Source organism: Pelodiscus sinensis, unplaced genomic scaffold (genome assembly GCF_049634645.1).
Source record: "Pelodiscus sinensis isolate JC-2024 unplaced genomic scaffold, ASM4963464v1 ctg60, whole genome shotgun sequence".
NCBI classification, from domain to species: Eukaryota; Metazoa; Chordata; order Testudines; family Trionychidae; genus Pelodiscus; species Pelodiscus sinensis.
In genome coordinates, this window is record NW_027466001.1 from 635,772 (window position 1) to 663,558 (window position 27,787).

The following is a 27,787-nucleotide window of genomic DNA, read 5'->3' on the forward strand; positions in this document are numbered from 1 at the left end:
AAAAAGGCTTAAAATCCACTTTAATAATGCATTCCTGTAACATTCCTCAGACAAAAATCAAACTTGTTAGTGGGACGATTACAGCTCGTGTTCAAACAGTTTACACTAAATGAAAATCTTGTAGTAGTTCTACACAAGACAGGCAAGATTAAGGTTATACAAACAATAGTTTCAGTTAAGTCTTCAGCATGAGATACAGTATCTTTGTCCAATAGATTGTACTTTACTACCAGTAAAAATAAACAGCGGTACAACACATATCAAAGATCTATTCAATCAAGAGCCTTCCAGCCATTCAGGCTGCACATGACAGTCCACTACTTTAAAGAAATAGATGGTCCAGAGAAAAAGTAAAAACTACAAGTTAAAAAACATAAACCCCTCCTGGTTTCACTACATGATGGGTCATTTGGAGCTATATAAATTTACAGGGCCACTGAGGGCTGCAAAAGATCCAAGGGCTGCCTTACTTCTCCAGAGACTTGCCTGTGCTCTCAAAGGAGCCATACTAGACGAATGCCAGTACGTCAAGTGTATCTAGGTTAGTCTCAGGACTGCAGCAACATGTAGGAAACATGGAATGGTAAAGGCATCAGGGTTCTACTGGGTCTTACTTTTACTGCACAGCTACTGAAGCCTCCCAGAATCCACTTTTCACATTGAAATGATAGGAATGCACCACATTAAATTTACTAAAACCTTTGTCTGCACTCCCCTTTTGCCTAGACTGGCTTTGCCAAAGCAGGCCCTAATTAAACTACTATGAAGAGTTACCCCCAAGTAGAACCCTATGAGGCCTGCAAAGACTCCTTTCCTCTTTGGGGGGCGGGCGGGCAGGAGCTTAATCCTGTTAGTATCGACGACGTTTGTTAGGGCCAAAGTCCCCCCCAGGATTTCCTCTGTTGAAGGCAGGTGGATTTCCTCCCATAGCTCCGAGTCCTTCCATTGCGCTGCCCTGTCCAAAGCGATCAGTGGGCGGTGGTGGTGTCTTGTACAGGGCGAGAGCACAGAAGAGGCAGAAAGGAGAAAAGACTTAAGTTAGAAGCAATTCCAGCCCAGCTGGGTCTGATCAGGACTCCACAGAACCAACTGACTACCACCTCAAGTCATTAAGTTACCAGAAAGCTTCAGATCATTCAACAGGGAAGTATACAGAGTAAACTCTTCATTCAGATAACTAAGTGCCAAAGAAAAAGTCAAATTCCCCATAAAATTCCAGGCCAAGCACACTGGAAAATAGCCACACAAGCCTGTAGACTAATGCCCTGCAGTGGGCTGAGTAATGCAGTCTAGGGTCTTGAGAATTCCACAATTCTACCACAACTGCCCAACCCAAACCCCACTGGTGGACACCCAACACCAAACAGAATTAAAACTGCAGGTGATCAAGGGTTTGGAACCCTGATATGTGATCAGCAGGGCTCGCCAGCCGCGCGGTTCGGCATGCTGCGCGGCTGTAACGGCTTGTCATCTACTCGCACTAACTGTCGAGCCCTGGCTATCAGTGTTGCTAAGGATTTTACACAACTAAGGGGTAAGAAAATGGCAACCCCCCATTTTGCTCTCCCCGACAGAAATGGCCTGGACCAGCCTTGGTCTTGTGCTGCAGGCCATATTCTCACAGGCTCCTCCTAAGTGAAGGACTGGAACCACTGTCAGTGGCAAGAATGGCTGGATGCAGGACCTATTCCTTACCAGACCAAGCAGTTGCTTTGGGACACAGGGATCCATTATTTCCCAGCACTAACATGTGGCCAGTATAGGCAGGGTTGGCTTTCAAAGCACCCTCTAAAAGCCTCCTGCCCCTATGAATTCCACTTTCAATCCCCAATCTCCTTTTCAGTGTGCCTGGACTACCCTCCTTTCACATTTCTCCCTCGCTGATTCCATCCTCTCCCCCTCAGCAAACCCACCAATCTGCAGCTTACCTACACAAAGTTGGCCACCACCTATGACACTGATCTAGTAACAAGATAACTGAAGAGGCCTCAGATGGCAATATATGATTCACTGGCAACTAGGGAAGCTGCTTTTGTAACCTTTGGCCTCTCCCACCTGTCCCCTGGCCAGCTCCCCAAAGTAAGACTCCCAGAACACTTAGACACTAAATATTTACTCGATTGCCACACTCATGCTGTGGATGTGATACTATACCTCAGGCTGACAGACGAGGAACAAAGAGGGAAGCTTTGAAGCTGTCATCCCTGCACACTATCAAAACCAGATTCTTTACAAGCTAATTTAGTTTAGCTTTCTAAAAAGTCATTATGATTCCCACCCTTTTACCTTCCTAACACTACATTAGTCACACAAAATTTGTTAAAACTAATGAAACCTCAAACATTTGGAAGTTCAGAATTCCAGTGAAGACATGCAACAACCCTACCTTTGCCTCTACAGCAACCTAACCTTCATTTCTTTGTCCGTTACACCATTTTCACAAGGACTTTGAGTAGTCCACATACAATGGCCGAAACAATCGTACTAAGCAAACATATTACCTTGATACAGACTGCAGATATAGTATCAAAAATATTCACCACAAGCATTGGTTTTATATATGCTGTCAAACACGCATGTTTGGTAGTGAAAAAGCATCTTATTTATCACACTAACTCTTTCTTTTCACGTGTTGTAATTTCTTAATCTGGGCTAGGTGGTATGCATATGTAGATACATTAGTCCAATCATACTTGATTAATTGCTGGGCCATTGAACCTTAAGAGTGGAGAAATGGCTACCTTTCATATGCTATTTGTCTAGTTAGACTTCACAAAATGAATGTAGAGACTAGTTTAATCACGTGGACATAAGGCAGAAGTTGGCATAGCATCTGCCAGATTCAGAGTAAAGCATTCAAGTTTTTGGTCACTGCTGAGGAAATGTGCGAACAGATGACTCTCTTATTCACTTTTCTTATGGCCTTGTTGATGGAGCACAATTTGGCTGCAGGTTTCTTTGGAGCAGAGCCTTCATTCTGGATTTCTAATAGATGGAATTTTTTACCTTCTGGTACCAATATTGAACATTAACAGTTTTTACCCGATGGCTCTTTTGGGTTTTTGCATTTTGGAACTGTTTAAAATGATACATACTGCAAAGCAAGAAGCAGGATACCTGAGGAGCTCCTAAATGTTATAGGGCATTTACAAAGAGGCAGGAAGGAAAACAGTCAACAAACTATGAGGGGCTATTGATCCCTCCATCCACAGCGAAGAGAATGAAAATCCTCCAGCATCCACTACAGAGGAAAGAAACCAGTGGAAAGGACGAAAGGAGAGTACATTCCTAAAACGGACTGTTTATGACTAGGGGTTTTCCTCTCTCCCTAATTCTTCCCTCCATCTCAGAACTGTGACAAAGAAAAGTCTCCATTAATCATGTTTTTTTATTCTGAAGACTCTTTGCAATGAAAAGCTACCATTTAGGTTGGCAAAAATAAGCAAGCATAGGTCTCCAGACATTCTGTGTCCTTTAATAGTCACACTTCCAGAAGAGCCTAACAACACACTTTGGTCTTACTTTAGGGGGATTTGCCACGGTCCTCAATGGGAGCTGCCAGACAGAAAGCTCTTGAAAACCTGGACCAATAAACTGCCTGAACCAAGATCCCCAATTCAATGGGGTTTCCCAAATATACATATCCCCCTCATATAAAAGATGTAATACTTCAAATACGTTTTAGGATAACTCATTTTTGAGGTACAATATGACAGAAAAAAGTGTTTGAATTTTCAAAAATGTTAACCAAGTCACTTCAGATTAGGGCAACAAGTTCCATGCTGGCTATGTATTATAGGTGAACACTGGCCTCTGAGGGTACGGGAGGGGGGGATGTCAAAAAGGAGGTCTGAGATAAAGCATGTCTCAGCCTTAACAGAGAAACTGCTAACTGAGCCTCCACAGTGAGCCACACATTGTATTCATTAAAAGGGCCCAAGAAGGGAGTAGCTAGAAGATACATTACCATTCCCATGGCTCCATCAGGCATCATAGCTCCTGGACCAGCTGCAGGAGGTGCACCAGCTGGGACAGGGGTGGCACCCATAGCCCCTCTATTGTTCATGCCTATGGTACCTGAAAAGAGAGATCGGATGAATATTCCAAGCAGATAAAATGTAATTCGCAGGGCCTGTCTCACCAGTTTCCCACCCCAGGGAGGGAGTTTGTACAGAACAGGTTGCCTTGAATTTATAAAATACAATGGTGATCCAAACCTAAACTCAATCAACCCGAAAAGCACACATTCCAGGCTGTCAAAAGATCAATTTCAGCTTCTCTTAACCTTCCACTACTCCTTTATTTACAGATTTCTGCCCAACTAGCCTAAAACTGCAGATAGTAAACTAGAAACATGGAAGTACAATCAATGGATCTTTACCCATCTGACCTTTCTGCTTGCTGAGCTCAGCATCTTTCTGTACGTTGTACCTATTTCTTAAGGCACAAGTCTCCTTGGGAAATCTCAATTCCATTTAGGCTCTACCAAGTTCCATCTGTAACACCTGCTTAATGAGCTAAATGCTCTATAGATACACTTGAAGTGGAAAAGTGCATCCCACCAAATACTCCTCATTTTGCATGCTGTGAGCTGCCATGGGCTTTACTTGAGAATGCAGGCATTCTGATCTTAAGTGTACTCTACTAAATACACAATTAGTAAAACAAAACTCTCCAAGAGCAGATCCAGTGACTGCAGACAGAGGAACTGAACGCATGTAGAACCAAGAAAGACAAAACCACAGGCAGCTCTTACCTCCCATGCCCATCTGTCCCATGCGCATATCCGGCGGCTCTCTCTGAAAGAGATTTATTTCACACCACATCATTTAAGACATTCTCCAATAAACCCAGAGAAATTCAGTAGATGTTATCATTGAAGACTATATAGGAAGTCATTCCCTTGGAAAAGTTGCAAAAGAAAACGAACCATTCACCCCACTGAACATCTGTCCACTGATGAACAAATAAAATCTCAATTTAAAGCTAGAAATCTGCAGGAGAGTTTGCCACATGCACTCTGCATATTTAAAGCACAAGTGTGAGTATATAGCTAGGATATACTCCTGCCCCCCCTTTGCCCTCTTCCTCCCTGGTGCTCAACCCCTCACCACCCTCTCTGCCCCAGTTCTCCTCACACGGCTCGCTCCATCCCTCACCTTCCTCATGCCCACCCCTCCTTTCAACCCTTCTTCTCCCGACATCCACACCTTCCCTCTCCTTCCTCTTGCCCTCATTGCCCCTTCCTTCTCCTCTCCCAGCATCACCCTGTACGCTCCTGTCTCCCACTCATACCTTCCCCCTCTCGCCCCCGCCTCATCTTGGCCCCCTGGCATTTGTCCCTCCTCTACCCTGCCCCTTGCCCCCTCCCCTCAATCCCTTTCCCCTTCTCATCCCCACCTTCTCTTTAGTACTCCCCTTGCCTCACCATCCGCCCCCCTCAACCTCCTCTAGAGCCCTGGTGCCAGGGCTGGGCTGTGTGGCAGGAGGCTGCCCTATGAGCAGGGACTGGAGCTGGGGTCGCGGTACTATTTTTAGTACTGCCTCCCAGGCTCCAGCTCTCACCACGAGGCCCACCCTGACCGCAGCTCCAGTCCTGGGGAAGGGCTGAAGTAGGGACAGGGCTGCATGGTGGCTGCCCTGCTGCTCATGGGGCAGGGCAGCCACCCGCAACTTACCCCCAAGCAGCTTAGCAGCCACTGCGTACCTCTGCTAAGGAGGTGGGCGGGACAAAAATTGTTGGTGCGTGCCCGCACAGGCACACACTTTAGAGGAAACGATGGCACACAGTTTACCCTTGATCTACACCCATGGCGTCCAACCAGTTCTGAAGCGAACTAGCCACATTCGACCAGCCAAATAGCCACATATGGCTAGTGAGTTGGTCACCACGGACCTACACAGTGCCTGTTCAGGATTTAAGATGATTTTGTACAGATACAGATAGCTCAGGATACCCTTTAGTGTGGCTACAGTTATGCCACTTTTATACCAGTATAAGTGAATCCACATTAGAGGGCTGCACCAATTTAACTACCAGTTTCTTAAAAGAAATAAAGCTGTTCAAAAACTGAGTAGATCAGCCCACTGAAACCACCTCTACTCCAAGGAGCTTACAGCTAAATATGACAAAACTACATGAGGGAGATATATATGGGAGAACACTAGAGTGTCATCAACGGGCTTCAGAGTAGACATTACTGAGCTCAATATGGGTCAAGAAAATTAAGTTACTATTTCAAGCTGTCTACATCCTCAGGCAGACCATACAGCATCAGCCATGCTGTTATATTTGGAAAGTTTTCTTCACAACCATGAAGGATAGAAACATTTAAACAAAATGGATGTCATGTAGGCCATATAAATACTTCAAACAGTATGCATATACAGTTGGAAAGCAGATTCCAAGCTGTCGGTACAAGGCACAGTTTACGATTTCTAACTCCTGGGATTCGAGGTGGCAGCTAATACAACATCAGGATTAAAAGCAAGGTGGTTTCTGAAATGAGATTTTAAGAGCTGATTGTGCAAACTGCCAGTGTTAGAAAGAAGTGAAATCCCAACGGTGTTGTTTTCAGTCCTACTGATCTGTGAAATACGTGGCCTTAGAAATAGTGTTAGTGGTATCAAGAAATCAGTTATCATCAGAAAGGTTTGCCATTCTAACAGTTGGGGAACTGCAGTATCCAATATCGTGTGCTAATTTTACAAGTACTGATTTTAATGGCAACACACTGTCATGCGCCTCGTGATGCAGCAAGTCACATTTAGACAAACAGCCTAGAGGGGATGCAGCAGTTTTCAGGATGTTATTGTGGCCAGGCATGCATGTAACTCTGGTGGGGCTAAGGAAAGAGAGTCAGGACGGAAATTTCAATCACTGCTCCTAGAATACAACCAATTAGCAGATGCTCTGCTGCAAAGGTTAACACACTGTGGATCCTAAATGGACTGCAGCAGGAAAGTGCATTCCCATCAACAGGTGGATTTCCATATGTATGGTTCCAGGCAAAACTACATTTGGGTAAAGTTAAGAGAGTACCTACTGGTAAATTACATTAGAGATACTATAATTATCCCAAAGCCAAACATTAACCCCCCCCCCCCCCAAAACCGCACTGAAATTAAAGAACAAACAAAACAAAGGAAACAGTTAAGGCACTTGAGTAATCTTAATTCCTCTTGTAGTGGGACCATGCAAGAACCATCGTCAATTTTAGTGTCTGCAATTCTCAACAAGATCCAAGTGAACTGTACAATACCGTTCCATTTAGGGATATTAGATACCACAAAGTCGAGCAATTACATGACTATTCGATAGTCCCCAGAGGAGGGGCCGGCAGCCAGTGCACTCCTGGACCCATTCCTGGGAAGCCCCCATCATCCTGCACTGCTGCCTCTATTAGAGGCAGAAGTGTGGGGAGGCAGGTAGGGATATCAACAAGTAGTTGACTAGATGATCAATAATCTTGTTCACTACTCACATTCCCCCCACTTTCTGCCCCTGTATCAGATGCAGCAGGAGGAGCAGGAGTTGGTGCTGGGGGGGGAGCCAGCTTAAAAGCTGGTTCCTCCTGCCCCAGCACACAATGCTGCTTCCCGCCCCCTCTACTACAGAGGCAGTAGTGCAGTGTGACGGGGCTCCCCAGGAGTGGGGTCGGCGCATACTGACTGCCAGCGCCACTCCAGGGACTATAGAATAGTCGAGTAACCAACCAGAATTCATGCAGTTACTTGACTATTCTATTACCCAATATCTAACATCCCTAGTGGCGGGCGGGAGCCAGTCCACGAGGGGAGCCGGTTTAAAAACCAGCTCCCTGTGCAGACCGGCTCCTGCTTGCTGCCCTATGCTGCTGCCTCTGATACAGAGGCAGCAGCAACCCCTGCCTGCAGAGAGCTCAGATTCTCTCCCCACTCTCCCCGGCCTGCGGGGTGCTCAGACCTCCCACTGACAGAGGTTGCTGCCACGGAGCAGCCTCTGTCTGCAGCGAGCTTGGGCCTGCCACGGACAGACTACTTCATGGCAGAGTCCCCTGTCCCTCTTCTCCCTGCTGTCTCTGACTGAGAAAAATATATGTCCAGTCATATTCTTATCAGCAGAAACCCTGACCTATTTGGACAATGATCCTTCTGACAGTAGCTGTATGTGGATAAAGAGGCAGGAGAACTCATACCGCATCAGGGAAATTCCCTTTAAAGCCCTCTTGCTGGCGTCTCATCATCTCCTCCTGCTGCCGCCTCATTTCCTCCTCACGGCGCCTGCGTTCTTCCTCCTGCCTGCAAGGAAAGGACCTAGTAAACAGATTCTGTATCACAGGGCAAAGTGCTGCACAGTGGGCAGTAATGATCACACGGCTCTTCCAGATAAAGTGTAGCATTAAGCTCTTCAATATATTTCTAGAGCTAATGAAAACTTTTATTTCCAACCCTTCAATTCAAGTGAACTTATTAGAAAAGAGTGCTGTCAGAGCATATGCTACACTTCTAAATGCTATTCATACATTGCCAAGTGGTTCCCCAAGCTGTGCTCCACAAGAAATTGGTCTTAATATCCTCCTGGTGGCCCCCAGAATGATCTTGAGAACCAAGCAGTAAGACTATAGATGAGTTGGGAGAGGAGAGTCTCAAAGATCCTTGAGTGACCAGAAGAACAAAAAGGAGGAGGCTGGGGCAAGGGTTTTCTCCACCTGCAGCACTAGAGCAATTAGGGTTACTGCAGAGAAGCCTGGCTTTTGTATATGCATCTGAAAGCCAAATCTGAGCCTATTAATGAAAAACCAAGGACTAGTCAGTGTTCTGCAAGGTCACTAGCACAGACCCCAAAAACTTAGACTTGGCTTATGAAGATTTATTATTTATTTAAATATTTTTTGCCCCACCTTTCTATTTAAAATATTCAAGATGACCCAGAAGAGTTTGAAAATGGTATTGTTAAATGGTGCCCAACTACTCTAGGCAATGGAAGACAAGCCCCAGTTTAACAGGATGTGTAAGTGCAGCAATAAGAGGCAAGCACCTCCCTTTACCTGAGCTCCAGCTGTTTACGTTTCTGTACTTCTTGGTTATGTAGCTCCTCCATTCTCCTTAGTTCTTCTTGACGTCTCATTAAGTCTGGAAGATGTGACAGTAGAAGCCAGTCACTGGGCCAACTGCCATTTCCTGTGCAGGCTGCAAGGTGACTACACCAACATTCCCCCTCCCCTTCTATGAATCCCAACCTGAACCTCAACTTAACAGTCAGTTTCCAGACCAAGAGATTACACATTACTAGTTTCTGGCCTAAGTTCATTCTGCTTATCTGGGGCTCCTTGCATTCCTTTACCCTCCCACAGAAGGTGCTACTCCCACCATATCCCTCTATTTTAGTGATTCCCTGCATTCCCTGCACTCCCTCCTTCTTAGCTGAGGCTGTGTGCCTCATAGCAAGGTCCTATACTCCTCCCCGCCTTGCATGCCAGCAGTTCTGTATGTGCCCCATTTCTTCTCATTTCACAGCAGGAACACCCTCCTCCCAAGCCAGCAGCTATGTACACACGTTATTTCCACTCTCCCCCCATATCTTCAGTTTTCCCCATGACACGGGATGTGTGTGTTCCATACCACGGTCCCAAACTTGTGGGGATCCTGTGGGGAACTGTTTGCTCCCCATTCTGGGTCTGTTCCCAGCGGTTCCACATCAGGATCCCACAATTTTCCCTGCACTGTCATGGTTCTGTGCACCCACCATACCATGGCCTGTGTGCATGCTCTCATTTTTGCGTCTGCCCTTATTATTTGCCTGGGAGGTAAGCCATTCAGGGTGTCACCATGTAACACTACCGCAGGCCTGGGCAAAACACCTTCTGCGAGCCGGATCCAGCCCGTCAAGCCACCAGATTCATCCCACGGATACAGCAGGGAGCCTCAGGCAGGCTCTCCTGCACACCACTCAGAAAAGTGGCTGCAGAGCTGTTTGTGCTTCACAAACTGAGCAGGGAGGAGTGATGCCTCATGAGCTACTCCCACCCCCAGCACACGCACACTGGCCAGCCCCATCTCCCTACCCCACATAAGCTTAACCCTCTGCCCCTCTCCTAAGCCCATACTCCCCCTCTCAGACCCTGCACCCCAATCCTCTGCCCTAAGTTACAACCCCCCCCCCCCCCCCAGCCTAGGTCACAACCCAAACCCCTGCACCCCAATCCCATGCCTCAGGTCACAACTGCCTCCTTCACCTAACCGCCGTCCCAGACCCGGCACCTCCTCCATTAATATAGAAGAGTGCTGCTCAAAAAAAATCTTGGAGTGCCACCGCGCCCACCCCATCAAAAATTATTGCCTACCCCTGCTCTACTGGGAGGGCAGGCACAGACGAGACTAAGATGTTCACAGACTGACACTCATTCACAACTGCAGGAGTGCCTGAATCTGTGGATTTGCTAAGCAGACAATAGGGGCTGTGTATATCTCATTTTACTTTTCCAATTTCTCCCCAAATCAATAGGGAACTGATACCTAGGGTATTCCCTGGGATTCTGAAATGGATCAGATGCAGTAACTTGTAAATACAGTATTATAGACATACAAAGAAATGCCATCAAGTTAAGTGCAGGGTCTCTCAATCTTGGCTAGGTAGAACTTGAGCTGTCATCCTACAGAAGACAGCTGAACAAAAGTGTGCTATACCTTACAGCAGATCTATTCAACATGCCAGTGATGACTGCTAGTCATCCCTCCCCTAGGCCCATCATCATCCAATATTGGTCTGGTTACTGACACTCCTGGCTTTCAGAAGAAGCCCTAAGAATGGTCTTGGGCCAATGCTGATCGTGGCTCTTACCTTGCCTCATGAGCATAACTTGGTGCTCATGGCGAGCGGCTTCCATCTCCATTTCCAGCTTCTCTCGTGCTTCCTTGATGTTGCGGTCCACCTGTTCTTGCTGTTGCTTTTCCATCTCTATTAAGGCTTTCCAGCGCATGGCATATTCATACTCAAAAGAACCTGGCTGTGCAAACCTAGGAGGCTGTTCCCGCTCCCTGAGGGAGAAGGGGAGATCAGGAAGTGGAGCAAACCCAAGGAGGAAAATAAAGATTCATACAAATGAAACAAGAGATGCTAATTAACAGCTACAAAGGGGAGAGATCACTAACACTTAGAATATCTTCTCCAAGGAGCTGCCGTCTTGTCAGCCTGACACAAATAGAATTCTCACTGCAATGAAGGGGAAGCTGCTCTTACAGCATCTTAGCAAATGGTCTGGTAGCACTTTATAAACTAACTAAACATGTAGATGGTACCATGAGCTTTCGTGGGCACAGCCCACTTCTTCAGATAACCGGAGTTATGATTAGCGGATAAGGAAACTCGAAATAAATAGGAGAAGGGAAGGGGGGGGGAGAGAAGATGTTGTCACCCACCCCCCTACTTCTATGCATAAAGTATCAGGAGAAAGGGTGCTAAACCTGAGCAGATAAAGATCAAAGTCAGTGGATGGATAAGGCAGGAAAGATATCATTCAGAAAGTAGTTAGCACCTTCATTGATAAAGCTTCCGCCACCCCATATCTTGATTAAGTCGATAATTAATTGAATTGAATTTGCGTATGTATTGTGATTCCAAGATCTCCCTGTGGATTTGGCTTGAGGAACTGGCCTGTGACAAGACCGCCACCTTCAGATCTGTGAGATTATGGTTAGGTAAACATAAATGATCTGTTTACCTAACCATAATCTCACAGATCTGAAGGTGGCGGTCTTGTCACAGGCCAGTTCCTCAAGCCAAATCCACAGGGAGATCTTGGAATCACAATACATACGCAAATTCAATTCAATTAATTATCGACTTAATCAAGATATGGGGTGGCGGAAGCTTTATCAATGAAGGTGCTAACTACTTTCTGAATGATATCTTTCCTGCCTTATCCATCCACTGACTTTGATCTTTATCTGCTCAGGTTTAGCACCCTTTCTCCTGATACTTTAAGCATAGAAGTAGGGGGGTGGGTGACAGAACATCTTTCTTCCCCCCTCCCTTCCCTTCTCCTATTTATTTTGAGTGTCCTTATCCTCTAATCATAACTCTGGTCATTTGAAGAAGTGGGCTGTGCCCACGAAAGCTCATGATACCATCTACATGTTTAGTTAGTCTATAAAGTGCTACCAGACCATTTGCTTACTGTTTTTTTTTCCTGTAACAGACTAACTCGGCTACCTCCTGAAGTTACTGCATCTTGCTATTTTCCAGCAGAGGATCCTATCTGAGGCACTGGCATGTCATCTCCGGATATAACATTGAAGGAACTACAAGGTAGTCCCAATTACATTCTGCCCCTCCAGGCAACTACTCCTGAAAACATCATATGCCTGAACAGAAGTGGTGTTTTCAAGAAGCATGCAGAAGTTAGTAAGGAAATGCATTTAGGAGTAGAAGAGAGAATGTACCAAGGCAATAAGAGCCTTTAGCTAGTTTGTGATCGTGTATTTTCCCAAAGATTAAGACATCAGTCTCCTGACTGGTCCACCATTAACACCATTCTTCTTTCCAGAGGGGGGACATACTTGTGAAACTGCTGATTTTTGATGACTAGTTTCTCCGGCAGTCCCTCCTCATCATCATACTGGTCCATGGGCTCCACTGTGACAGGTCGAGGGAATCTGCAAAGAAAAGAGGCCACATGATTTCAGTGTTACCTAGACCTTGGCTGATGGCAGGCCAGCTTCTCTGTTCAGTAGAACTTACTGCTCTCTATCAACAAAGTTTGATTAACAGGACATAAGAAAACCATCTAAGAAAATGACAGCCAGAATACAGGTGAATGTCACCTTCACACACAAGTTATAGATTGGTACTATCTGGATTTCGAGTGTGACTTATTTGAAACTGCTTCTACAATCCCTTTCTTTAGAGATAGCTACTTCTGATCCCTGAATTAGCCAATGATAGTTACCAGAGATGTGCTATGAGTGAAGATTTCCAAACAGTCTGGGCAAAGTCCAAAGACCCTCCATTGCAGCCCAGCTGCAGTACATAACTGGCCACTCCCAGCCATATACCGGAGAGGCTAGCACAGAAAAAAGAAAAGTGAACAGAACTGAGCTGTTTTTTGAAGTTAAAGGTGTCTGTAGAATGATCTCAGCGTATCCAGCAGCAGAACGAGCAACACCATCTCCAAACCTTTTGAAAAAAGTAAGGTATGGCAAGGAGATAATAAGGGAATAGGTGCAGCAAATAAAAGTGTTACTTAGAGAATAAGTGGATTATAAATCAAATGCAATAACACCTGAGCTTTAACAGCCATTATCAAATTAACTGACTTTAGCACAATCTAGAATTAGTTCCATTCCTAAGAATGTACCACTATCTCCTCGGGAACATTGGACTCTGCAAATCTGTTAGGTGTCATTGAAATGCTCAAGCATGGAGGCTAGTGAGTTGCAGCCAGATAGAGATAGGTATCTATCACAGTCATCACACACACCTTCCCCCCCAAACCTATGCCCGCTGCCAGTATTGGGTACAACTTTGTCAAAAAAAGTAGACAAAAACCCATTTCCATAATCAATTCTGAGGTGATCTAGGAATGTGAAGGACTAGTTAACTATCCGATAAGCAAATGCTTATTGGATAATCAACTAGTTGCTTCCCCCCCTTGCAGCAGGCGGGAGGGAGAAGAGAGAAGAGAGGCCTGGGGCCAGACCCCAGGTTCCACGCAGTGCTGCTGCTTTGAAAAGCTACATGCAGTCGGGGCCAGCTGGGGTGTCCCCAGGCTGCTCAAAGTGGCAGCACTACACAGAGCCCGGGATCAGCTGGGGACTCCCCAGATGACCCTGGGCTCCACTTTGAAATTCTGTGGGGGAGCCCCGTGTCAGGCTCATTGCGGCGTTTCAAAGTGGCAGCAGCACACTGGTCCCGGCTGACCCTGGGCTCTACGGAGTGCTTTCACCTTTGAAGTGTAGCAACAGCCCTAAGGCTGTTGCTGCACTTCAAAGGCGGAGGCGTCCTAGCGAATAGTCGATGCAAAATGCATCGACTATTCAATTAGTCATTTACCCAATACTTAGAATCCTTAGGGTGACCCAGACTACACAGCAACCCACACAAACACTTTATTCACTTGCCATCCATACATTACTGGGGGAGGAATAGTTTCTACTTCTTCTGGACTACCTAAACTGCCCAAAGAAGGCACTGTCTATGAGGAACCTCAACAGCAGCAGCCCCAGATTAGTACACTCAATCTCATGGGCAGCCTCCAGGAAGGAAGGCAATTTTGAACATAAGCCTGTTCACAGATTTAGTCTAACACGATCCAAATATAAGACAGGAAGTTTGTCATTACAGAACTTACATTTATACCACACGTAGCCCCATTTTAGTATTATAGGATCAGTGGTTCATAAGCTAGCACCTGCCTGACAAAGCTGTGCACTTTCCAGGACAGCACTTCTCACTCTCCGCACTTACGTGGTGAGCAGGAAAGACCCTTCGCTACATCTGTCCAGAGCTTTCCTAGCAGCAGGTTTTCCTGAGAACTCCACAATGCCTTTCCCGGAGGATCTTCCTCTGTCATCCACAATAACCACAGCCCTTTCCACCTGGCCAAACACAGAGAAGGCCTCCTCCAGGAGCTCATTTGACACAAATTGAGGAAGATTCCTGACAGTCAACGATGCGCTGTGGCATGCGAAGCGCACTCTTAGCTGCTTCCCACGGAGAGGCATGTTGTCTAGTTCCACCTTTGCAATCTCTGCTAGAGTGCGAGTTTCCTGAAGACAAGAAAGTTATCATTAAAACTTGCAATGCAGTATGGAAATATTTTTCCTGACACAGAAGCAGAGGACAGTCACTAGCTTGTCTTTTCCTGCACTAACAGTACAGTGAGGAGAACAAGGAATACTCTATACAAAGGATGCCTTAGTAATGTCTGTAATAAAATAAAGTCTTCTGACCATTATCCAAAGTGCCAGTTAAACTAGTTCAGGGGAAAAGTGTGAAGTTTGGGATGAGAAGATAAAAAGAAAGCAAACATCTACAAAACTTGAAAGGAATGTTGCAAGGATTACAGATAGTAGCTAGGAGTTAATATGAAGTAAGCATACATCTATGAATGGTGTGAGGATGATGGCAAGAATTGCCACTTCCCTGATTCTTTCCAGTAGTTAGTCTGATGATTGACACGGGAATTGCTTAGTATATGAAAGTACAAGACAGGCAGGAGCCTTTCAAACTCTACAGGCTTATTACCTGAATTACTTAGTGGAAAATATGAAAACTTGCATCATATACTCATCATCATCATGGCTCGACAATCTATTGAATCTACTCGCCTGTGGTGAGTAGATTTCAGCCCGACGCCCCGTTTACCGGCGGCACGCACATGCGCAGTGCGGGGCTGGCAAGTGGCTTTCGCCATGGTTTGTCAAGCCCTGATTATCATAGTACTTTAAAAGCTTTTAGCTTCTCTCCAAACTGCCCATCTTGTGTGTTTCAAGACACAAGTGTCAAGATAGTTACTTCAAGCTTCTTGATGTTCAATATAAGCAAAACACTTGCATACCACTGAAAATATAGGTTGTGTCAAATGAACAGCTGTTATACCAGCTTTACATCTTCCTTGCTTGAATAGGATACCAAGACACTAGCTTGGAGAAGGGGAAAATCCTATTCCTATGACTAAAGCAGCTGTCTTGAAAGAAATTAAGTAATCTTGTTTAATTTATAACTGAACAGCAGCTAACCTGCTATATAATACACAACAGTAAAAAAAAAAAAAAAGAACCAACCGCCAGATAAATACAAAACAAAAGAGATCAATTTTCTGCTAGTAAGCGAAGGAGGGGAGAAATGGTGACATGCCCAAAACCTTGGGTTAAAAAAGGCTCCATGAGCTTATTTAATTGTATTTACCTGCAAGCAGTTTTCGCCACTGTTCGTCAAACCCTGCTTATTACAGTGAGTGAACATCAAACAATGGCTTTTATCCTCTCAACACATGAGATAGACTCTGCACCCATTCTACAGAAAGGAAACCGAGGCACGGGAAAAAAGCAGCCTGCCTGAGGTCAGACAGTAAACGTGGCAGACACAGAAATACCCCCAGATCTTGAGACAGCCCAATGACTTAATCACACATCTTCTCTTGCTGCCCTTATATGTAGCTTAAAATCACTTCCAGTGACAAACCCGCTTTTTTTCAGGGGGAGGATGGGTAGGTAATGGAAGAGAGGCAGCCTCAGCTGCTAATTCAGTTAGTACAGAACAATACTGCTTTATGACACTTCCCTAATTCTGATCAACTAGGAGTTTCACTAGGCTTAAAAATGCCCACCACTAGCAATAATTAGAGGCTGACTCTCTCACATCCAGCAAGAAACTATATGAAGTTAAGGTCTTTTACCCAAAGGTTCCCTGCTTTTTGCCAGTTTCACCTGTAACCGCAAACTTGTTCCTCATTTCTCTACAGCCACAATGAGACTTGAAAGGCACAGCATATACTGAATGGCAGGCATTAGGGACACTAATTGGCACCCATACTCTCCCTCAGAACAGGCGTCCATCTACACTAGCTGTCAAAGTTGGTTCCAATGTATTCCATACTCCAGAATTAAATGTTAACATCCATGTGAAGTAAAGATGTTAAGGACTAGTTAACTATCCGATAAGCATTTGCTTTGAAATGCTAAGCAGAGCCTGGGACCAGCAGGGGAGTCCCCAGCAGATCCCGGGCTCAGCAGAAATGCTGCACAGAGCCCAGGATCAGTCCCCACCTGACCTGGGGCTCCGCATGGCATTTCCATGGAACTGGGATCAACTGAGGACTCCTCAGCTTACCCCAGGCTCCAGTGCAGCAGTTCAAAGCAGCAGCGCAGCATGGAGCACAGGGTCAGCTGGGGACTCTCCAGGGCACTTCCACTTTGAAATGCACAAAAGCCCCCAGGGGGGCCCTTGTGCATTTCAAAGGGAAAGTGTCCTTGTGGAGGCCAGAGTTAGCAGGACTTCCCACTGGCCTTCAGGCTGCATAATGGAGCAGGTAATTAAGGAAATCGTATGCAAACACTTGGAAAGTAATAAAGTGATAGGGAATAGCCAGCATGGGTTTGTGAAGAACAAGTCATGCCAAACTAATCTGATAGCTTTCTTTGATAAGATAACGAGCCTTGTGGATAAGGGAGAAGCGGTGGATGTCATATACCTAGACTTTAGTAAGGCATTTGATACGGTCTCGCATGATATTCTTATTGATAAACTAGGCAAATATAACTTAGATAGGGCCACGATAAGGTGGGTGCATAATTGGCTGGATAACCGTAGTCAGAGAGTTGTTGTTAACGGTTCTAAATCCTGCTGGAAAGGGATAACAAGTGGAGTTCCTCAAGGGTCTGTTTTGGGACCCGTACTATTCAATATCTTCATCAATGATGTAGATATTGGGATAGAGAGTACTCTTATTAAGTTTGCAGAGGATACCAAACTGGGTGGGGTTGCGACTTCTTTGGAGGATAGGGACATAATTCAAAATGACCTTAGCAAGTTAGAGAAATGGTCAGAGGTAAACAGGATGAGGTTTAATAAAGAGAAATGCAAAGTGCTCCACTTAGGAAGGAACAATCAGTTCCATACATACAAGATGGGAAGCGACTGTCTAGGAAGGAGCATGGCGGAAAGGGATCTAGGGGTCATAGTGGACCACAAGTTGAATATGAGTCAACAGTGTGATGCTGTTGCAAAAAAAGCAAATATGATTCTAGGTTGTATCAACAGGTGTGTTGTAAGCAAAACTCGTGAAGTCATTCTGCCGCTCTACTCTGCACTAGTTAGGCCTCAGCTGGAGTACTGTGTCCAGTTCTGGGCGCCACATTTCAAGAAAGATGTGGAGAAATTGGAAAGGGTACAGAGAAGAGCGACAAGAATGATTAAAGGTCTAGAGAACATGACCTATGAAGCCAGGCTTCATGAACTGGGCTTGTTTAGTTTGGAAAAAAGAAGATTAAGGGGGGACATGATAGCGGTTTTCAAATATCTAAAAGGGTGTCACAAGGAGGAAGGCGAAAATTTGTTCCTCTTGGTTTCTGAGGACAGGACAAGGAGTAATGGGCTTAAAGTGCAGCAGGGGAGGTTTAGATTGGACATTAGGAAAAAATTCCTAACTGTCAGGGTGGTCAAATATTGGAATAAATTGCCAAGGGAGGTGGTGGAATCTCCCTCTCTGGAGATATTTAAGAACAGGTTAGACAGACATCTGTCAGGGATGGTGTAGGTGGAGCTTGGTCCTGCCTTGAGGGCGGGGGGCTGGACTCGATGACCTCTCGAGGTCCCTTCCAGTCCTATTATTCTATGATTCTATGATTCTATGTGGAGTTCTGCATTCCTCTTTCGAAGTGTACAAGAGCCCCAGCAGGGACTCTTGTACATTTCAAAGAAGGAATGCGGAAGTGCCTATCGACTAGTCGAGAAGTTGATGGAAATTCCATCGACTACTAAATTACTCACTATTTAACTGAAGACACCAGTTTCTTTAGCAAAGTAAGTTAGCATGGTTACTATTTCCAATGAGCAGCACTTCTAACATCAGAGCCCTACCACAGAACATCTTAAAGGCAACAATAACGACTCACCAGCCTGATAAATCCAAAGCCTTTGTCTTTGTGTATGAAGACTTCACCTGCTTTCCCATATTTCTCAAATAACTTTCTCATCTCCTCCTCAGTAATATCTGGGGGCAGGTTCCCCACAAAGAGGCGGCTCCTCTGAGTGAATGTCTTTTCACCAGGTTTCCGAAAATTCTTCAGGTCAATAGTGAGGCCTTCATCTGAGGGGAATAAGGTACACAGTCGCTCTACAATTGGGGAATAAAGTCCATTATGTTACATCACAGCAAACAAAGACATACAATAATAGCTAATTCCACCCACTCACCCAACTCTGGAATATCTCCAACCAAGTACAATAAGGAGACAGTATTTCAGTAAGGGCCAACATTCTGATGACAATGAGGTTTGCAGGAACTGTATTGCTTCGTAACAAGGCACCAGCCACTGCGTGAGGCAGAGTCCAAATGAGGAAGTAGGAACCTTGGAAGAATGCAGCAACCTTCCTAACTTGACTACTGTGACAAAAGATGCTTTTGATTACCGTATGAGCTACGGACATCAAAATCATATAGTTAACTATACCAGTGTTTCTCAACCAGTGGTACAAGCCTGGGGGTACGTTAACAACTGAAATTTGGAGAAAACTGAATTTTTGTTTTAAGTTTTACAGTGCTTTGTACTTTTTACGTCAAAAAAATTTCACCGCCCATCTAGCTACGATTAAGTTGTTTAAACAAATGTGTTTCAATGGTAGAAAAAAATTGTGAGTGTCTGAAAACTGTTGGTACTGAGGGTACTTTTTTTTTTTTTAAAGGGGTACTTTATTTTAAAAAAAAAAAAGTGGAGAAACACTGGACTATACAATTAACTGATAAGCCTAGGCTTATCGGTTAATCTTGCCAACTACACCCTGCACCCATTTCCACTTCTCTTGCTGCCTCTGCATCAGAGGAAGTGAGGGGGGGGGGGAGCAGAAGCCAGTTTAAAAGTGCCCCCCCCATGCTGCTGCCTCTATCGGGAGGGGGGGGGGGATGGAAGAGTGCAGGGGAGGCTGCTGCAAAGCAGCCACTGTTCGCAGCAGGCCCGAGCTCCCAGAGGACAGCAGTAGCCCCTATCCACAGGAGTCCGAGCTTCCCACAAACAGAGGCATCACCTGCATCTGCCTCAGAGGCAGAGGTGCAAGGGGCTCCCCAGGAGTGGGGCCAGGGGGCACACTGACTGCCGCCCCGCCCCCAGGGACTACTGAATAGTTGTGTAACCACTAAGATTCCATGCAGTTATGTGACTATTCAATTACCAGATATCTAACATCCCTAGTAGAGCTTCCATGTTCAAGACCACAGCTTGCTATCAACAGAAAAGCTACAGTTTTCTAAATTGCTAGAGGATTATCATCCTGGAATGAATTCAGAACTCTGATTCAGACAAAAAACATTCAAAAGATGCTTACATAAGTGAGCCTTGCCTAGTACAACAGAAAAAAGCATATATTTCAGTCATCTACAGTCTGGGAATACACTAGATCCAAGCTGGAGAGATAGCAACTATCAGCTATAAAACAGAACCAAAAAGCCAGCAAATTCATGATAAATCATAAAATATAGTGAGGCAGAGAATATTAAAGTGCACAGCTACTATAATGGTAGAAAAAATTATGAAAAATGTTCTGGCTTTTGGCCTCAGGCAATAGTTACAAAGATGATATTTAGGGACCAACTATAAGACACATGAATACACTAGTGGTGGCTTTAGGAACTGGATCGCCCATTGTAATTCTATTTAGCTTTTAATAGGTCAGACAAGGATCCCAAGATAGGAGCCAATCATTTTAAATCACTATTGGTAATCTTTTTGTGTCGGGGGCCACTGACTCATCAAAAAATAACTCGGGGCCCCACACAAGTGAGAAACAAAAAGAAAAAAGCCTACTCAGACAGGACTAGGGATGTTAGCAACTAGCTGACTGATAAGCTTTTGGTTATCGGATAGCTGAGTGGCAACTTTATTAGCTTGGCTGCCTCTATCAGAGAGGCAGAGGCACAGCGGGGAAATGGCATGAGTGGGGACTGCTTGAGTCCCTACTCACACCTTTCCCACTATGGGCATTTCAGCTTTTGAAATGTACAAGAACCCTCTGGGCCTCTTGTATATTTCAAAAGCAGAAGTTCTGCAGGGACCAGGGGATGAGTGGGGACTCAAGCAGTCCCCGCTGGCCCTGCGTGCACCAAGGGGGAGGGACAGGAGCTAGTGCTGAGGGGGGAGAACCTGGCTTAAAAGTTGATCCCCAGCACTGTCTCCAGGTCCCCGCCACCCCCGGGTGCCTCTATCAGAGGGAGTGGAAGGGGGATAGGGGATGCTGCTGTGAAGCAGCCTTTGTCTGTAGGAGTCCCAGCAGGGAGCTGGGTGCCCCGCCACGAACAAGGGTTGTTACCACCAATCAACCCCTGTTCACGGCAACTAGGGCTGGCCATGGAGAGCCCTGGCTGCCACAAACAGGGCCTGCTGGACTCAGAGCAAGCGAGGACTCAGCAGTCCCAGCTAGCACCGATTACTGTGCTCTGCATTTTAAATGTAATAAGGGCCCAGCGGCTCTTACTACATTTAAAATGCAAACCTGCAGTGCAAGTGGCTCCGGAGCCGACATGAGCCAGGACTGTTTTGGCTCCTGGAGGTACCCCCACTGCAGCTCTGCACAGTGGCGCTGATCAATGAATCATATACTCGATACATTTGTATCAACACTGATTAGCCAGATAATCGCATTTTAACACCCTTAGACAAAACTCCCAACTGAGGAGGAGAAAGACACTCCCCACATTTCCCTTGAACACTAGAGCCTAAGGGGGCCCAGGCTAGTAGATTTTGTGGCTCCAGCCCCATAGGGAGGAAAACAATGGGGGAGGGGGGATTGAGCTCTAGCACAGGCTCCCCAGCACTGGGGAGGTCCCTGAGCGTAGGGGGCTGGATGCAGGCAAGCCAGGGGCCGTATTCAGCCCTTAAAACACTCCTGTTTTAAGCCACCTATATTTAGAAATCAAGAATTAAACTCCCTGTTAGACTGGGATAGAAGGCTGGCCAATCACTTTAACACTGAATTTGAAGAGCTATATTTTTTTTTATATGTGGCATTTATGCAGGAGATTCCACATTCAAAGCACAGCACAACTTTTAAAGTAAATGACCCATCCATGTAACCAGATTCCGGGCCCAGTCATCCATAAAAGGCAGCTCTAGACCCACACAACTACATGCTTCTAAACCATTAAGTTAGATTCTACTTCTTCACCTTAAGATCACCATCACCAAACCGCACCAATATCATGGAGCTCCAGCCCACAGTGAACATGGGCAAACTTCAGTAGATTGGACTTATTGGCACAGCAATGCTGGCATATACTACTGGCCCTCTAATGCTGGAGTCTCAAGCTGCCAAAACAGGAGATTACCCTGCTAAGAAGTTTAAGTCTGATGTGTGATCAGGTAAGACTATAACCACATCTATGCTGACATCAACTCTACCCCATCAGTATCTAGGAAGGACTGTGCCAAGTGGTGTTATGGTACAGCTTTGGGAAGGGGGCTGAAGAGAGAGCGCGCCAGTCACAGACAAGCCACCTTTCTCTTATACAATCCACACTGGTGACACTGAAGGATTGGACAGATTTGTAGTCCTTTCGGCGGTGAGATTTACCAGAAGATCCTATATAAATAAGGAAGCAGTCTTTGAATTATGGATGTAAGGGGTTAGTTGACTCACCGATAAGCAGAAGCTTATTGGTTAGCACTATTTATTAGTTGCATTCCCCTCCTCCCCCTCTGTATTATAAAGAGCAGGGAACTGGTGTGCAAAGTCACTGGGGCAGTTCCTGGTCCCTGGGTCCATCAGACAGCTTAAACCACCTCCCCTTCCCCTGCTGCAGCTCTGCATTATAAAGGACAAGGAACTTCCCTGTCCTTTATAATGCAGAGCGGTACCAGGGGAAACGGGGGGGGGGGGGGAGAAATGGTGAGGAATGACCTGCGAGACCAGGGACTGCCCCAGCAACTTTGCACACGGCTTCCCTGTTCTTTATATCAAAAAGAACTTTCATATAAAAAGATAGAATGCAAGTGTGTATATTCATGAGCAAGGATTGGCAACAGAAAGTCCAGAGGAATTTGGCAGCAGAAGAGGATCGAAACTAGTCCTCTCTCATGGGATTTCAGAGCATTTCAAATAGGGAAAGAACCTGTGACAGTTTTAAGTGAAAATTATGTCAGGAGCTATCATGAAGGCTCTTCAGCAGCCCAGAAGATTAAAACCATCAAGAATGACTTGCATCATCTACTCACTCTGGCTATTGGTTTGCTGCCCGTTAGCTGGAATAGATGGCTGTTGATGCTGATGCTGTTTTCTTGGAGCATGGTTCTGCTTCTCCATGTTAAAGCCTTTGTTGCCTTGCATTTTTCCCAACCTGAGAGCAAACACATCATCAGTTATACATCCCTGAAGTAAACAACTGCAACTTCCAACACCCACAATGCCACAACTACTTTCTTGCAATTAGCAAAACAGAAGCATTTCTAATCTCTGCAATCCCAAACACCTGGGATAAACAGACAATAGGAGGGAAAATGCAATTTGAACATAGGATATCTGATTTAAAGTAACCTCTAGTCAATGATATGTCCAGCTAGTGTGCTCTGACGTACCAGCCACACTGATACTACAAAACCAGGAAAAAGATCCTTCAAGGGAAAAGTCAACTTAAAATCTAGTTGGCTTTCAGTCCTGCATCTGACTCCTAATGCCAAACTTTGTAATTAATATTTTTTCTATTTTTTTAAATTATTTCTCGTGTGGCTATGTGAAAGAACCACAAACACAGGTGAAAGTGCAACACTGAATACAATATAAACCATTCAAATGCACAAAGAAAACTGAAAAGGCATTTAATTTTAATAAGATGCATCCCTTATAACAGTAGCAAGTAAAAGAATTCAAACAAGTTAACTATGTCCCTTTTTTAAATACATCAGAAGCAAAAGTCATGCTGAACAACTAGAGGGACCACTGAACAACTGGCTAAAGGAGTACTTAAGGATGATAAGGCCATTGTGGAGGAACACGTGAATTCTTTGCATCAGTCTTCATAGCTAAGAACATGAGGGAGATTCCCAAACTCAAGTCATTCTTTTTAGGTGACAAAATTGTGGAGCTGTACCAGACTGAGGTGTCATTAAGAACCCACTGGGGGGGGGGGGGGGGGGAGGGGCAATGTTGCACAGTAATAAGTCACCAGGTCCAGATGATATTCACTGAAGTGTTCTGAAAGAATTGAAATTGAAATTGCAGAACTGATAACTGTGGTATGTAACCTATTTAAACCAGCTTCTGTACCAATTTATAAAAAGGGCACCAAAGGCAATCCCAGCAATTGCAGGCCGTCAGACACATAGATGGAAGTGATTTGTTGGCAAAAAGACAACAGATTTTGGAAAGGGAAATCGTACCTCACCAATCTACTAGAATTCTGAATAGTGCTAGAAATGTAGCCGTGTTAATCTGGTGTAGCTGAAACAAAAACAGGACTATGTAGCACTTTAAAGACTAACAAGATGGCTTAATAGGTGATGAGCTTTCGTGGGCCAGACCCACTTCCTCAGATCAAATAGTGGAAGAAAATTGTCACAACCATATATACCAAAGGATACAATTAAAAAAATGAACACATATGAAGAGGACGAATCAAATTTCAGAACAGAAGGGGGATGGGGGGGAGGTAAATGTCTGTGAGCTTCCCCTTTAATATCATTAGCTCACAGACATTTACCTCCCCCCCAATCCCCCTTCTGTTCTGAAATTTGATTTGTCCTTTTCATGTGTGTTCATTTTTTTAATTGTGTCCTTTGGTATATATGGTTGTGACAATTTTCTTCCACTATTTGATCTGAGGAAGTGGGTCTGGCCCACGAAAGCTCATCACCTATTAAACCATCTTGTTAGTCTTTAAAGTGCTACATGGTCCTGTTTTTTGTCTAGAATTCTGAGGCAGTCAACAAGCACATGGACAATGGTGATGTAAATAACAGAGTACTTGGAAGAAAGTTTTTAAAAAGGACCCTTACCAAAAGCTCTTAAGCACTCAATCTGCAGCAGCAGTCAAAAAAGCAAACAATCATAAAAAAGGGATAGAGAATATTGTATTGCCTCTGTATAAATCCATGGTACACCCACATCTTGAATACTGCATACAGATGTAGTCACCTCATCTCAAAAAAGATATATTGGCATTGGAAAACATTCAGAAAGGGCAACAAAAATGATTAGAAGTTTGGAACAGGTGCCATATGAAAAGAGATTAAAAAGACAGGGATTTTTCAGCATAGAAAAAAGGAGACTAAGGCGGGGGATATGATAGAGGCCTATAAAACATGACAGGCATGGAGAAAATGAATAAGGAAAAGTTATTTACTTGTTGCCATAATATAGAAACTAGGGATCACCAAATGAAATTAACAGGCAGCAGGTTTAAAACAAACAAAAGGAAATTTTTCTTCATGCAGCACACAGTCAACCTGCGGAACTCCTTGCCAGAGGATGTTGTGAAGACCAGGACTAACAGGATCCAAAAAAGAACTAGATAAATTAATGGAGGTTAGGTGCATCAATTACTATTAGCAAGGATAGGTAAGATTGATGTCCCTAGCTTCTGTTTGTAAGAGGCTGAAAATGGATGACAGGAGAGGGATCACTTGATGATTACCTGTTCTGTTCACTCCCTCTGGGGCATCGGCCACTGTTGTAAGGCAGGATACTGGGCTATATGGGCTTTGGTATGATCCAGCATGACTGTTCTTATGTTCTTAAGTAAAGTAAGTGGTCATGGGACAACAGGAAAGGTCCTTGGACCAATAACTGGTTAAAAGACAGGAAATAAACTAAAGGAATAAATGGTCATTTTTCAGAATGGAGAGAGGTAACTAGTGGTGTTCCCAAGGGGTCTATGCTGGGACTGGTACTACTCAATATACTCAAATGATTTAGAAAAAGGGTTAAACAGTGAGGTGGCCACATTTGCAGACAATATAAAACTACTCCAGATAGTTAAGTCCAAAGCAGACTACAAATAATTTCAAAGCAGACTGCAAAGAGATTTCACATAGCTGGGCAACAAAATGGAAGATGAAATTCGTCTTTGATAAATGCATAGGAATGCACATTAGCAGTTATCACTCAAAGAGATATTGGAGCCATTGTAGATGGTTCTCTGAAAATACCTACTCAAAGTACAGCGGTCAAAAAAGCACACAGAGTATTTGGAATCGTTAAGAAAGAGATAAGACAAAAAATATCATATTGCCTCTATATAAATCCAAGATACACCCACATCTTGAATACTGCCTACAGATGTGATCATACCATCTCAGAAAAATATACTGGAATTGGAAAAAATTTGAAAAGGGCAACACAAATAATTAGGGATATGGAACAGCTTCCATATGAGGGAAAATTACTTAGAACTGGGACTTTTCAACTTGGATTAGAGACAACTAAGGGGGGATAGAACATACAAATGGAGAAAGTAAATAAAGAAGTGGAATTTACTCCTCATAACATAAGAGCAAGGGCCACCAAATGGAGCTGTTAGGCAGCAGGTTTAAAAACAAAGGGAAATATTTCTTCACTCAACAGAGCATCGATCTCTGGTTCTCTTTGCAGGGGAGGTCAGAGTCACAACTATAAAATGTCCCGGAGATTAGTTCCACGGATGCTACTGGCCTGGGCGGGCACAGACCGCGTCCGAGGCTGGATACTCGCCCCCTGCTCTGTCCCTCCCCCCGGACACCCGGCAGCGGCCGTTCGGCCTCGCTCAGGCAGGTCTGGGCTCACGGCGGGGGCCTGGCGGTGTCCGCGCGGCGCTGTGCGCTCTGCTCAGCGCGCCGCGCCACGGCCCATGGGCGCTGCAGGGCCCAGCGGCCGCCACGGGGCCCGCGCAAACGGCGCCTCGGCCAGGCCGCGCGCTGCGCCCCGAACCGGAACTAGAAGCCGGCGGCCGTTGGCGGCCCGCGCCAGGCCGAGCGGCGCGGCCCGCGGGTCCCGGGTCGCCCCCGGGCGGGACTCCCGCTGGGGCGGCCGCACGCACCGCGCAGGGCCGCGGGCCGGCGAGGCGGGTGGGGGGGGGGCCGGGCCGCGCCGCTGAGCCAGGCCGCGCCGCGCGCAGCCGAGGCCTCCCGCCGCCCGAGCCGGCCCCGCCCGCACCCACTGAGCCCTGGCGGAGCCCGGGGGCCGCTCCCGGGCCGCCGCCCGCAGCCGCCTCACCTGTCCCCGGCTCTCGCGCCCACCACAGACCGGGGGCCTCGCGGCCTCCTCGCCTTCCAGCAGCCTAGGAAAAAAGAGCGCGCGCGGCCGGAAATCGGACAGCCGAACCAGCTCCCCAAGGCCCGCCCCTAGCGCTCGCCGATTGGCCACCGTCCTGCTCTCACTCGCCGTTCAGTGGCTCCTGCACGTGCTGATCACTGAAAGCCTAGAGCGGGACAGGGCAGACGGCAAACTCGCGTCTCCAATCGGCGCTTATTGGCTGAGCGGGCCTCGCGGCCCGCCAAACTAGCCGCCAATCATCCCATCAGGCACCAAGTTTAGTTGAGAGGCTAGCGACGGACAAAGGAACGAACAAGCGAACCCCTCAGCGTGCGCATGCGCATTGAAGGGGGGAGTCTACGCAAGCGCGGAGCGGGGTGGCGATACTTAAAGAGGCGAGGCCCTCCCGCTGGGCGCGGCCAGGCAGCCACGCGGTGACCGGTCAGGCCGGGGGGGTTAGCCCGCAGACAGAGGGGCCTCCAGTGCTGACACCTCCCAACCCACAAACAGCCCCGCGCCGTGCACCCAGAGCGGCCCCCATCGCCTGGCCGTGCCACGCCGTGCCACGCCGTGCACCCAGAGCCAATCCCATCGCCTGGCCGTGCCACGCCGTGCACCCAGAGCCGCTCCCATCGCCTGGCCGTGCCACGCCGTGCACCCAGAGCCAATCCCATCGCCTGGCCGTGCCACGCCGTGCAACCAGAGCCAATCCCATCGCCTGGCCGTGCCACGCCGTGCACCCAGAGCCAATCCCATCGCCTGGCCGTGCCACGCCGTGCAACCAGAGCCAATCCCATCGCCTGGCCGTGCCACGCCGTGCACCCAGACCCGCTCCCATCGCCTGGCCGTGCCACGCCGTGCACCCAGAGCGGC

General features: G+C 46.2%; 1 protein-coding gene across 2 annotated transcripts; it reads right to left on the reverse strand.

Annotated features, from left to right (window-relative positions):
• Window positions 1-27,031, reverse strand: NONO (non-POU domain containing octamer binding). Of its 2 annotated transcripts, none has more exons than XM_075918005.1 (11): window positions 26,876-27,031; window positions 22,906-23,027; window positions 18,598-18,791; window positions 14,447-14,748; window positions 12,541-12,636; window positions 10,823-11,019; window positions 9,030-9,114; window positions 8,178-8,280; window positions 4,757-4,799; window positions 3,968-4,077; window positions 1-988 (listed from the first exon to the last, which is right to left on the reverse strand). In XM_075918005.1, the coding sequence occupies exons 2-11, from the start codon at window positions 23,015-23,017 to the stop codon at window positions 851-853; spliced, it is 1,380 nt and encodes a 459-aa protein (XP_075774120.1). In that variant the 5' UTR covers window positions 23,018-23,027; window positions 26,876-27,031; the 3' UTR covers window positions 1-850. The 2 variants fall into 2 exon arrangements, with proteins under 2 accessions (XP_075774120.1, XP_075774119.1); XM_075918004.1 differs by having other exon boundaries at window positions 18,598-18,818.
• Between the last annotated feature and the right edge of the window lie 756 nt (window positions 27,032-27,787).